Below are 13,239 nucleotides of genomic sequence, written 5' to 3'. Positions count from 1 at the left end.
AACACGCTTCCGGTTTTCAGATCTACAGTATTAACTGAATCTAACACCCAGATAAGGGCCTTGGGTAGAAACGTTGGTTAAAAGTTCTCCTGAAAATAAGAGAAGGTAATAACCATGTGAGCTCAGCATTTAAGTCCTTCCCTCAAGAGGAGGTGTTTGTGTTTTCCTTTTAAGATGCAAGGGATCCTGGCCCCCAAAATATCCCTGATCATCCACTTATAGCCCTGCTGGGGGAGAAGACGCACTGTGGCCTGCGTGGTGGGGCCACCGGGGCTGTGGGGACCGCGAGTGCCTTCTCCCCGTGCTGCACGTCAGTCCCCTCCTCAGCCGCCACGAGACGGGCGGCAGGTTGTTGCCACGCGCTTCTGAAGGTTACACGGAAGGGAGCACCCACAGATGCCACTGCCCCTCAGTTAGGACCAAGTGTGAGCTGTGGGCGCTCCACCTGCCCTTGTCCACTTAGGGGCCCAGGAACCTCGTGGGAACGGTTGAGGGATCTACAGGGCTTCACGGAGGGAGCAAACATAAATGGGCAAAGAGTTAGCCAAATGGAATCAATGAGATTTTCCTCTCTGATGATTTTTAATAGCAGGAATTTGGATTAGGTGTCACTAGCCTAAAGCCCAAAGGAGACACGCATTGATTATTTTAAACCTCTATTTCCCTGACACAGACACCAGCCCAAGCATGTCTCTGATATCGTTGTCCCTGAAACTGTCATCTGTTGTGGTTTGGCTTTGGAGGAGAGAGATGAAAGCAAATAGAAGGTTGTTGGTGAGCAGCCCCTCTGCTCTGCTTAAAAATAAATGAAGGCAGGCTTCCCTGGTGGCGCAGTGGTTGAGAGTCCACCTGCCAATGCTGCCAATGCAGAGGACGCAGGTTCGTGCCCCGGTCCGGGAAGATCCCACATGCTGCAGAGCGGCTGGGCCCGTGAGCCGTGGCCGCTGAGCCTGCGCGTCCGGAGCCTGTGCTCCGCAATGGGAGAGGCCACAACAGTGAGAGGCCCGCGTACCGCAAAAAAAAATAATAATAAATAATAAATAAATAAATAAATAAATGAAGGCTATCAGGTTCTGCTCAGGGCTAGAAGGAGGGCATGGTGGGGTGGAGGCATGCAGAGGTTCTGTTTTTACATCGAGATGAAGAACTGGGCAAGGTTTTAAGGATGATCTAATCCGAACTCCTCATTTCGCAGCAGGAGGATATGAGGCTCAGAGAAGCCAAGCGAGGCACCTAAGATCACAGAGTTGAAGGCAAAACTGGGAGCAGACCCCAGTTAGCCCAGTGACCTTCCTAAGATTCATGTAGCCTTCAGAATGGCTCGTAAGCAATGTCGCTCCTGGGTTAAGTAGGTGCTAAGGGCCAGTTCCCCCAGCAACAGTCACACCAAACCAGCCAGAACACTCAGGTTACCCAGGACCCAACTTGCTGCCAGGGAGGCACCGTAGCAGCATGGAGCCTGGCAGCCAGGCGGGGTGGGGTTGGCACCAGCAGGCGCCTGTGGTGCTGAACCAGACCGTGTGGGTGGGGCAAACCCTGACAGGGGTGTCTGTTCCATGGGGGCTCCAAGAATTCATGACCATCCCTTCTACAGAGCAGGCTGGTGGCTCTAGGTCCTGGTGGAAAAAGGGCTCCCACCCCTCTGTGCCTGCAAAGAATAACTAACAGCTCTTCCTTCCCAACAAGGGCTCAAAAAGCCCAGCCTTGGGCTTCCCTGGTGACGCAGTGGTTGGGAGTCTGCCTGCCGATGCAGGGGACATGGGTTCGTGCCCCGGTCCGGGAAGATCCCACATGCCGCGGAGCGGCTGGGCCCGTGAGCCATGGCCGCTGAGCCTGCGCGTCTGGAGCCTGTGCTCCGCAACGGGAGAGGCCACAACAGTGAGAGGCCCGCGTACCGCAAAAAAAAAAAAAAAAAAAGCCCAGCCTTTCTCAGGAAATCTGGTCCCCAATGTCGACCCCCCTTGTGTTTGCCACTCCATGTGTAACTGGAGTGCCCTAAGGGAGTGTCAATAATTGTGTTCTATTGAACCTGCATACTCCTCAAGGCTGGAGTCCTGAGTGTGTGTGTTCCTCCTCATTGCTGAGTCAAGGCGCAGAGAGTAAAGTGCAGCCATCACACAGAACGGTTCTGCGGGGCTGCATCAATGCCCGCGCAGTAGCGTGTTAATGAGTGTTACAACGGACAGCGCAAATACAGCGTTCTCAATTTTAAAAATTACAACTCTGTAATAAGTCATGCTGTTAAAACATACAAGAAATACCAGTTAAGCCTTCAAGTAGATAACACACAGCCTGTACAGATCACTGCTATCCCAAAGTGCGTAACAGGTCATTTTCTTTGAAATGAGGCAAGGATTAGCAGGTAGTTCCATTATTCGAACACTAAGCCAAGTAGAAATAACAAATCCAAGGATTAAATACCAATTACTACCTTAGGAGCTACAAATCAGCCTGGCATTATAACATGCCCCTCCTCAGCAGCAAACCCAGGAAATGCAGGGGGTTGGCAGAAAACACCAAACTATAACCAGTGTGCATCTGTGCAGAAAAGGCACAGTGTCACTTCCCAGCCAGCGCTTTCAAAATGCTCATCACATATATTTCCAGAAAAGCCTGGCCCATGTATTTGTCCCAAAGACATTGAAAAGAACAACCTTCCAATGTTGGGAGTGAAGCTGCTCTCAAGCCCACAGCTGGAAATAGGTGATTTGAAGCTTTTACTGGGTCCCCCTAAAGGAGGTTTACAGGTCAGTCTGACAGCCTGGTGGCAAAAGATGTCACCTCACAATTATGTTCTTAACTCCAGAAACAGCGCAGAAAATTCACCTGACCCCACCCCCCTTCCCCGCACCGATTAGTTTCAGGGACCAGAAGAAACTGCTCCATAAGATGTTATCTAACAAGGTCAATCAAAGCCCAGCTGAGAGCACTTGTGAACTGCGTACCTTGGTCGTACTTTGTGGGACAGGAGTGTTCTTTCTCCCTGGGTCACAGTTCTGTCTCCAACCTCTGTGGGAATTAACTCCAGTGTTCAAGCCAGCTGGGTTGTTCTCTCTCCCTCTTACCTGAAACCACTGCTTGGAGTCCTTAATGCTATTAGGACATTCACATGCTCAGAAGTAACTGAAATTCCAGGATGGGCAACATAATATTTTATACGAGTATATATATGTACAAAAGATATTAAGAAGACAGTCTCTAAAGTACTTTGGGATTCCCCCAATGAAAGGCACCAGATAAACGCAAGTCATCACCAAAATGAAAAGTCAGGTTTTCCAGCTTTCACGTCTGCAAAAAGTAACCACTAGAGGTATCTCTGTTTTGGTGGTAAAACCTGCCTGTTTAAAAAGAATACTCACGAGAGTGACTGAATTATTCAGCCTCCTTCCTGTTTCCACTTTTCAGAAGCGTTATGGTCAGTGACCATGGATACCACACTCAGTGACCCAAGACCATCAGCCTTGGCAAACTGAACAGTCCTCATGAGTTTGTACCATCACCTGCCTCAGTGCAGCTGGAGATTATTTCGTAAATTCTCTGCCTTCCAGTGCTGGAAACATCAGCCAAAGCCAAGTGCTACATGTGCGAATTCTGAGAAATAACCCTGCCCTTCTGACTTGGTGGTTGGTTGCCCCTAAGTCATCTCACCTTTCCTGATGCTTCTGAGAAACAAATGTAGACGGTAGACCAGGTAGCACTAGGACGTGGCTGCCTCCCTGCCCACCACGAGGCTCCAGTCTGATGGAAAGGTTTGAACTGGGGACCTAAAGGCGTAAGTGACTAGTGCAAATGGCCCGCTCTGTAGTAGCCATGGCAACTACAAGTACACAAAGCCTCTGACAAGATCCTCACCACATCCCCAAGAAGTATGTACTACCTTCAACCAACTGAGACACAAAGTGGACCTTTTTAAGGAAGATCCAAGACATAGATAAAAGGCCTGCCTAACTCCGCATGTAGACCCCTGGATTCTGCAGCCTTTCCAAAGACTGAACAACAATGGAAGCCAACTGGAAAACCATCTGATTACCTAGAATATAACAGAGAACGATCTTACTAAGGGGTCCATGTTAACCCTCCAAAACGCTATGTGCTGGTTAACTGAAGAAGAAGAGGGAGGGCATTCTGGAGAAGGAAAGGGTTCTCAACCTTAACACAAGTTTAGAAGTTTAAAGGTCTTTTAAATAGCATCAAGCTTTTCAAGAAGTTTACAATTATTTATGACATTTTATTAAGTAACAATGCTCTTTTGTTTTACAACTCCTTCCTCTCTCCTGGCCTCCACCAACCCTCCCCCAAGAAAAGGCAGCTGAAATGCAAATAAGGACTATAATATTTCCATCCTGGATAAGCCACGTGTCTATATTTTGAATACACACTTCCACACCACCAGGTTTCCATGTCATACCAGGAACTCTGGGGCAGTTAGAGCATCATATGTAACATACCGTATCATAGAAGCAAAATTATCTAAGTAAATTCTGCTTGGAAATAAAAGGGTTCTCATTTTATAGGCTTTCAGAGCAGGCAACAAAATTTTCTAAGCTACTGCCCTTGCTAGCAACCCAACAATGTTTGCCTCAGAAAGACAATACAACAGTAAACTTTTTAGTTGATAAAGACAATACAATCTTATTTCTAAACATCTTTAAAAAGAAACATTTCAAAAACATGCTAATATCTAAGACCCAGCAAAGTTTATTCAAATGACCTAGACCAGGAACCTCAGCAAGAAATAAATGTCTCCACGACCACCCTAGGAAAGACGGAGGGCTGACTTTGAAAGGTCTTCAAGCATCCTGTGATTTGGCCTATGTTTAGCTGAAGCCCCTGTCCCTAATGCATCTGTTCTTGGTAAAAATGTCTATCTTCACTACATGATTAACAAAATAACATTCTCTAAAGAGCAACATTTAAGAGATGAACATCAGTGTACATCATTCTAAAAGTGAGCAGGGTACCCATGCAAGCCACAGGGCTACAGAGTTACAAAAACAACTCACAGACTTGCATCAGTCATGTGTACTTAACTTCACACTCCCTTTGTTTTGGTATTAAAGCTAAATGAAAGCAATGGATAAAGAATTGAGATTTCGTTTCTACATGACTGTGAGCAAAACCTCATCATATCCTTGCTGACCCCATAGATGTGTTTCCACTGGACATATTTGTGGGGGCTTTTTGTACAGAACTCGCAGGACAACCTCAGAAACAGGAGCACAAACAACTGAGACAGTACTGGGCCACAAGCGCTACAATAGAGAATACAATGAACAGAGAAGTTAGCATTCTAGGTGGTACTCATCCTGCAGAAAGGTGAACATTTTATGCCCACGATGCAAAGACCAGTGAGTGTCATTTCACTGAAAGGTGCAAAGGCATGGTGTCAGACACACCACCCTCTAAAAATGATCCTAAATACTGTAAAAGCAACCTGGGGTGCATAGCCCATGCATCTCTCCCCCTTTGGGGCTGGGCATACTCCTTACACCATAACCCTAATGTGCCTGGACTGCGCCAGAGGCACAGGAAACAGCTCAGCAATGTGGGTTTGAGGATGTCAAGCCCTCGCAGCTAATGCAGGGAATCATTTAAACTTAGTTCGCTTGGCGAGCTCCTGCTCATATTCGTCAGGCTCGCCATGAGGGATTTAACTTTATGGGCATAGTAGTCCCTTAAGTTGACGGAAGGGACCTCCTTCATTCCATCCCCAAAGTCACAGCTGCGCATGGCACTCTCGAGTTGCTTTTGGCGCCGATAAAAGTGGGAGAACTTATTGAAGATCAAGGTGATGGGGAGTACCACCACTAGGATACCTGCCAAGATGCAGGCAGAGGCGGTCAGCTTCCCTGCCGTGGTCCCTGGGACCACATCCCCATACCCTACAGTGGTCATACTGACAGTGGCCCACCACCAGCAAGCGGGGATGGTGGCCAGGCCCTCATTCTCCTCCTTTTCGATAGTGTAGGCCACTACGGAGAAGATGGAAATCCCCACAGAGAGGTACAGCAAAAGCAGCCCTACTTCTTTGTAGCTGTATTTAAGTGTGGCCCCCAGGGAGCGGAGGCCAGTGGAGTGTCTGGCCAGCTTTAAGATGCGGAAAATCCGCATCAGCCTGAGGACCTGGGCCACCCTGCCCAGGTTGGCCAAGGTAGGTGTGCTCTCCACAACCAGGTTTACCACCAGAGTGATGTAAAAGGGGATGATGGACATGAGGTCGATAAGGTTTAGGGCATTCTTGAAAAACTTGAGGAAGTCAGGGGCCACAGCAAACCTGGCCATCAACTCAAACGTGAACCAGGCGATGCCAAAGTGCTCCACGATTTCGAACCTGGGGTCCTCACCAGGGTTGCCCTGGCTGTCAGGGATTTGGAAGTCCGGCAGGCTATTGAGACACATGGTGATGATGGACCCCAACACCACGAGGATGGACAGGACGCTGAAGACCCTGCTCAGGACCGAGTAGCCGGGGTTGTCCAGCGCCAGCCACAGCTGTCTGCGGAAGTTGCCCAGGGGCTGCCCATCGAACTTGGATGCATCGTTGTAGAAGGCCAGGATCTCATCGAAGGAGGACGTGGTGCTCTCCTGGTCGCTCTGCTCGTCCCACTTCTCCTGTTCGGGCTCCACTTTGCGGCCGTGGTAGCTGTAGCTGCAGCAGGAGTCGATGAAGAACTCGTTGATGCCCCAGTACTCGATCTCCTGGCTGAAGGAGAAGACGCACAGCTCCGCCATGACATGAAGCTTGCCGGTGTGGTAGAAATGTAGCACGTAGGGGAAGAGCTCGGGGTTGCGGTCAAAGTAGAACTCACGCTGGACGTCGTCATAGTCGTCGCAGAGCTCCAGAATGGCCTCGCGCGAATGGCAGAGCAGCAGGCGGCCCAGGCGCGTCTCGGGGAAGCGCAGCAGCGTGTGCGAGCGCAGCCGCCTCTTGAAGCCGCCTACGTTGATGCGGATCTCGCCATCCTCGACGTTGGCCTCCGACAGGTCCCACAGGCTCTGGCCAGTCATATTGGAGACGCCCAGCCGCCCGCGCCGCGCGGGGGCGCTACACCTGGAAGCCGAAGGAATCGTGTCGGGTGAGCGCCGGGCGCTCAGGGCTCGGGCACCTCTTTCTATTTCCCCATCCGTCCCTGGCGAACCCAGTCCTCTCCAGCGGGTCTCTCGGTGCTGAAGGACACTGGGATGGGGGGCCGGTTTTATGGAGTTTGGCCCCCTCCCAAGGAAAGGCTTGGAGTGGGGGGGTATGTTTCCACTAGCATGGCCGCGTTTCCACGCCCACCCTGGGGGTTCTGTCGGTCCCTTTACGCTGGCGGAGGTCGCGCCCCAGCGGCTCTGAGAGCCCAGGGAGCTGCGAGCTGACCTTGCCCGTGGGCGGGTCGAGGAGACGCCCCCGCCCGCTCGCCGCAGACAGGCGGGACTAGAGCTGGGTTGCGCACCGGCTGGGCTGGGCCGAGATGGGGGGCGCGTAGCCTCGGGAGGGGGCGGGGAAATTCACCTCTCGAGTCATTAACCCCGGGTGGGGTTAAGGGAGCCGGCCTGGCGTCCCCTGCGTCCAGCCCCCGCGACTGGAGCCCCCTCGCCCCCCGCCCCGGGCTTCTCCGCCCGCCTGGCGCCGTGCCCTGGAGCCGCGTGCGCCGCGCGCGCCGCGCCTTACCCCGCGGAGCTATCCGGGCTCGCCCTGCGCGTTCTGGAAGCGCTTACCTGCGAGCACCGGGGCCCGCGGCCGAGGCCGGCGGGAAACTTCCCCGACCTGCCGGCGAGCATCGCTGTGGCCGCAGCTGCCGGCTGGCTGTGCGTGTGCGCGCGGGTGCGAGTGTGTGTGCGCCTGGATGTGCGCCCGGCGGGAGGGCGGGCGGGGTCCGCCGAGCGTCTCCTGTCTCCGGCCGGGGATGTCGCCGCCGTCCGCAGTTGCAGGAGGCTCACAGGTGGCTGCGTGGCCCCGATGCTCGCAGAGCCCTCCTCGCTCGATCCGCGCGCCCCTCAGCACCGAAGAGAGACAACAACGCGCGCCACAGGGGGCCGGAGCGGGAGATGAGCCGGGGCGCCTCGGCGCGGGCCCTGCTCTGGGGCACGGCGTGGTGGTGCTGAACGGACAGCTCCGCGCTTCCCGGCTCCCTGCGAGGCCGCCGCCCGGACTCCGGAGATGCTGCCGCCTCGGCTTCTCTCCTGTCCTCCCGCGCGTCGCGGCGACCCCTTCGGGCCCCCGGCTCGACGCAGAGCCAACACCTTTCCCAACCCCTCGCCTATCCCCTGGTGGCAGCTGTTATTGCCACAGGGCGCAGGCAGGGGACTGCCTACGGTGACCTTTCCCCACTTGGGTCTCGGGCGGAGCCGAACTGGGGAATGAGGGATGGCTTGCGTCCGGGAGGAGAGCAGGACGGGAGGAACTCCAGGTTTCCCCTTTTAGGCACCTGCTGAAAAGTTTCCTGAAGCTTTGGGGGAAAGAGGGTGGTGGGGAAAGGCATCTGGAGGGGTGAAGACGGAGCCGGGAAACCCGAGGTCGAGCTCAGCTAAGCTTGCTGGGGGCGGGAGCGCAAGCCCCACCGGCGTGGGAGGGAGTCACGGAGTTCTGTTTGGGAGCTCTGTGTGGGCACTGCGCGTGTACAGGCCGGTGTGGTGTGCCAGAGTTGGAGGATTGTAGGGAGAGGGGTGTGTGTGTGTGTGTGTGTGTGTGTGTGTGTGTGGTCTGAGGAAAATAAGACTTTTCAGTGTCTGTGCAGCGCTGTTAAAAATAGGACTTCTGAGGGGTGGGGGGATGTGTACAGCATGTCAGAACAGGGGAACCTAGGGCATGTCAGCGTGGTGTGTGCACACAGTGGCAGACTGTGAGCTGTGTCTACAGTGTGCAGTGTACAGTGTAGTATGCGACTGTGACAGGTCTGTGTGCGTAATGAAATGAGAACTTTGTGTATGCGGACACAGTGGGGACTTGGGGTGTGGGTCCAGCGTAGATATGCTCAGTACCAGTGTCCCCATTCCCCAGGAGACTTGTGGCCCAGCTTCGAGCTCTTGGTCTCCAAGGGTTGTTCCTTAAAGCACTGACAGCTGGGCTGGAACTGAGAAATGGACCCACAGTCCCCGGGAAGCGCCCTCCCCTTGGTCTCAGCCCTTTCGCATGGTCCCCGTTTGCCAAGATCGGAGCAGGACGGGAGCTTAGCAGGGAGCTCACGGGCTACAGGTCTTGGACAGAAGTCCCGGGAAAGCCCTTGTGGCTCTGGACTCCCAGGGCAGCCATCTCAGCCACGGTGGGCAGCATGTCTTTTATTTCTGATGCCCTGGCAATGACATCCCCTCTAGATGGCTGCTCTGCAGAGCTTGCGTGCTTTGGGGCTCCTCACAGGGCCTGGCGAGGACCCTTGAGCTCGCTTCATGTGGAGTGTCCCGGAACCAAGCCTGGCTTCACACAGAGGAGACCTGTGCCAGCCACCTGCCTCTGGGGGTGGGGGGTGGGGCAGGGTGCCAGCGTGCTGCCTGCGGAGGGGGCTCCACACCCATGTTCCTGCAGCCCCCTGCAAGTGCGGGGAGTCCAGGGAGGCAGGCCAAGTGGGAGGGAGAATAGGGTGGAGACGGCCACATGGGAGGGAGAATAGGGTGGAGACGGCCACATGAGCTTCCTTTCTCTTTTGTCTGATACTTTTAGAGAGGGAGGGGTGTGTGTGTGAGAGAGACGGGAAGAGAGAGAGACAGAAGGAGATAGAGACAGACAGACAGAGACAGACAGAGACAGGCACACACACAGAGAGACAGAGGAAGAGGGAGAATCTGGTATTTGCTGTCTTCGTCTCCATCTCTGTTTCTTTCGAGGTCTGTGTTTGGAGCACGCGGCCCTCACCCCTGTCTAGGTCCGCTGGATCTATCACTGAAGTCTGAGGCCCTCTCTACCCTTTGCCCTCATCCTCTCACTGTGCTCTGCCTGGCTTCTGGCCACCCCGAAGCTCACAGCCCCGCTTCTGCTTCGCCATCACATGTCTACGTGGCTTCTGCTGTGTGGCCACCGTCCCCAGCCACTCCCGTCGCCTTGACCTCGCTCCTGACTCTTCCCTTAGTTGAGCTTAATGCATAAACCACCTTTTCCTGCCACATTTGGAGGGTGCCTTTCCCCCAGAAACACTTGGGTTTGATAGCTATGGGGTTTCTGCCCTCCCCCGCTCTATCTGTCTGCCCACCTCCTCTTCCTGTCTGCTTTGTTCTTGCTCATTCCTTCTTCCTTTGTGGTTGTGGGAGATTTCGTCCCTGGAGGGAGCCCCCCCCACCCCGCCACCCGCCTTCCGTTTCTCTTGGTTTCTTCCACACCCACGGCCACCCACCTGCGCGCAGGGCTCTGCCCGGCCCCTGGAGCGCTCACTGTCTAGAAGCGCCGCGCCATGCACGTCTCAGCTCTGCCCCTGCTCTGGCCAGCCCCCCTCTCCCCGCTCCTTACCATTCCCCCTCCCTCCCTCCCTCTCCTTCTCTCCCTGGTCCCCTTCGGCAGCTGACTGAGACATGCCCCAGCCACTCAGGGGCCCAGGGGCCCTACCTGTCCTTTATCAGCTTTTCCCCGGGGTCAAGGACAAGGCCCCACGCCCACCTTTCCTTGAACAACAATGTGCACTTGGAACCACAAGGCGAAGCCTGGGTCTGGGGCACATCAGTTATTTCTCAGAAAGGCTGAGGCAGGAGCTCTGGGGTCTGACAGATGCCTTTGCAGAGGGTTAAGTGTATGTGACAGGCAGAGCCACTGGTTTATTTCCCAGTCACTGCGCTGAAGAGAAATGGAGCCGTCTCCCTCCTTCTGTGCCTGGGAAGCTGGCTGTGTTTATGGTTTATTTAGAAGCCTGAGCCCTGATCTTAAAATACAGCTGCCTGTTCCAGGCACAGTCAAGGCCTGCCCCTGGGCTGGCCTGCCGGGGAGATCTTGATGCGGCGGAAGGGTGGGGGGAAGTCACCCCGGGGAAGGGGACAAAGGGGCCCCAGGCAGCGGCCCAGATCCCTGCACCTTGGCGATTATTATCTCTGCCTCTGCCAGCACTGATCTCTCAGTTGAGCCCACACATCTCAGAGTCGGCTTTTTTCTCTGACAGGCGAGGGGGCTGCACTGAAGGCTTGGCTGAGGGTGCTGGGCTGCCTGACCTACATTCCCCCCGCGGAGGAGCTGAGTCCTCATCCTCTCCGGGGGGAGAACAGGGGTGCCCCCGCCACCCCCGCCGGAATGGACTGATCATGGGCATCCATCCGGCTTCCCACCAGCCACCCTCCCCATCACAGCCAGAGTGTCTCTTAAAAACACAAATCAGGTCATTCCATTCCCTCCGGAAAAACATCCAGGGACTTCCCATGGAACTGAACATGAAAGGCATGCCGTCCCATAGTTCCAAAATCCCCCATGATGCACCTCTGCCTGGCAGACTTCAGCCCATTGGTCTCTTCTCCAACAATTATGCTCCAGCCCTGTGCCTCTTTGCTCCCTCCGCAGGGCCTTTGCACCTACTGTTTTCTCCGCTTGTCATGGCAGCTTCACAGGGCAGGCTCCTTCTTGTCACTCAGGTCTCGATTTAAATGTCACCTCCTTAGAGAGGCCCGACTACCCAATCTAAACTGGATCCCTCAGTCAGTTTCTAGCATTTTCCCCACAACACTTATATTAAGTGGTTACTGAATACATGATTGAATGATGAGTGAGTGAGGCTTCATCTTCTGTCTTACATTATTCTGTGACAGCCAGAGTCTTGGCCCCCGCCTTCTTCCTCTGGGTGGATCAAGAAGGCAGTTGGAGGGGAAAGAATTGCTGTGCCTGGGGCTGTGGCCTGGACCCCCCAGGCTCTAGGGTGCTCTCCCAGGCAATTGATTAGCCTAAGGGATCTCATTCCTGGCTGCACGTAGGAATCCCTTGAGATTTTAAAATAACCGATGCCCCTGGAAGCCTTGGACCTCAACCCAGACCAATTAAATCAGAATCTCTGGTGCAGGGCCCGTGGAATCAGTGTTTTCTTTAAGCCCCCTAAGCCATCACAGTATGGAGCCTGGAGCCGAGATTGAGAGCCTGAGCAGCCCGTCTTTAAGGGCCTTGGCACAGAGCTGTGCCCAAGTGCAGCCCAGTGATCAGCGCCAAGGGCAAGGGCTGTGTCTTAGCTCAGTTAACACCCAGCCCTGCCCTGCCTCTAGGGTCAGTGCCTGCCCAAGCGAGGTCACATAAAGGCTGGGTGCCTTTTTCACCGCCTCCCCTCAATCCCCGGCTCCTGCAGGTCTGTCTGAGACAGTGCCTCTCAGAATCATTTACCTTGGTTCCTTCCCTGCCTGGGATTTAGGGTGAAAGGGCACAGAGAAGCTGCTGGGGACAGAGGCAGAGTGGAAGAGAAGAGGGAAGCAGGCAGGGAGACCTGAGCTGGGGAAGTGGGACTGAGCCTTGGGAAGGAGAGTGTAGGGAGGGGAGGACTGGGGTGGGGGGGGGATTGAGAGAAAAGTGGGGAACAAAGGGTTTTAAGAAGTTTTGCTGCATTATGAGTGCAACTCCTCACTGTTTTCTCAAGAGGCCACAGTATTTATATAGTTTTTGCATTGTTTCTGGATGCAGACCGAATTTATTACATGTGAGTCCTTGCCTAGGCTGTTTGGCTTTATCCCCAGAGGCCACCCTCCTCTCCTCCTACAGCCCCCCATTCCTAGGTGCCCCTGGAGGTCGATAAGGGAGAGAACATTGTTTCTGAAGGGCTCCTCTCTGAGTTCCTTATTACAGAGGGACCAGATGCCCCAGAGCTGGCCTACAAAGGGGACTTTGAGGTCCCACATCTTGCACTTTCTCCTCCAAAACCCATCTCCTTGGGAGGCTCTCCCAAGGTATACCCAGGTGGTGTAATGGGTATTGCTCCATTGGGGCCCTTCACTGAATCCCCCAGAACATCCTGGGGCAAGGCTAGAAAAAAATTAAGATAAACTTGATTAAATTTAGAATTCAGGTCACCACAAGGGAAATTAACAAGAGGACAGCTTGACTCCCAGTCTCACTCTTGACCACCTCTGGGGTCTGGCTGTCTTTCCTCTCTATCCCAGGCCCTCCTCAAAGCACACAGTGTGGAGTCTGAGCCCCAGCGGCCCAGGAACTCCCTCTCCATCTGCCTCCGGCATGTCACTTATGCTGCCCCTCCTCTCCTGACCCTTCTTTGGGTGACTGACAGCCTGGACTGAAGCCCCCAGCCCCTCCCACTGGCCCTACTCTCTGGGCCCAAGGGGGATACCCGATCAGGAGGGTTTACCTCAAGGCCC

At 54.3% G+C, this 13,239-nt stretch overlaps 1 protein-coding gene across 1 annotated transcript; it reads right to left on the bottom strand.

The window, feature by feature from the left end:
• Positions 1–5,574: 5,574 nt before the first annotated feature.
• On the bottom strand, positions 5,575–7,008 carry KCNS2 (potassium voltage-gated channel modifier subfamily S member 2). The gene has a single exon (XM_060116487.1). The coding sequence runs from the start codon at positions 7,006–7,008 to the stop codon at positions 5,575–5,577; it is 1,434 nt and encodes a 477-aa protein (XP_059972470.1).
• Between the last annotated feature and the right edge of the window lie 6,231 nt (positions 7,009–13,239).

This window comes from Mesoplodon densirostris, chromosome 13, assembly GCF_025265405.1.
Source record: "Mesoplodon densirostris isolate mMesDen1 chromosome 13, mMesDen1 primary haplotype, whole genome shotgun sequence".
Classification (NCBI taxonomy): domain Eukaryota; kingdom Metazoa; phylum Chordata; class Mammalia; order Artiodactyla; family Ziphiidae; genus Mesoplodon; species Mesoplodon densirostris.
Note: the sequence above shows the minus strand (reverse complement) of the source record. Positions and strands in the feature narration are given on the sequence as shown.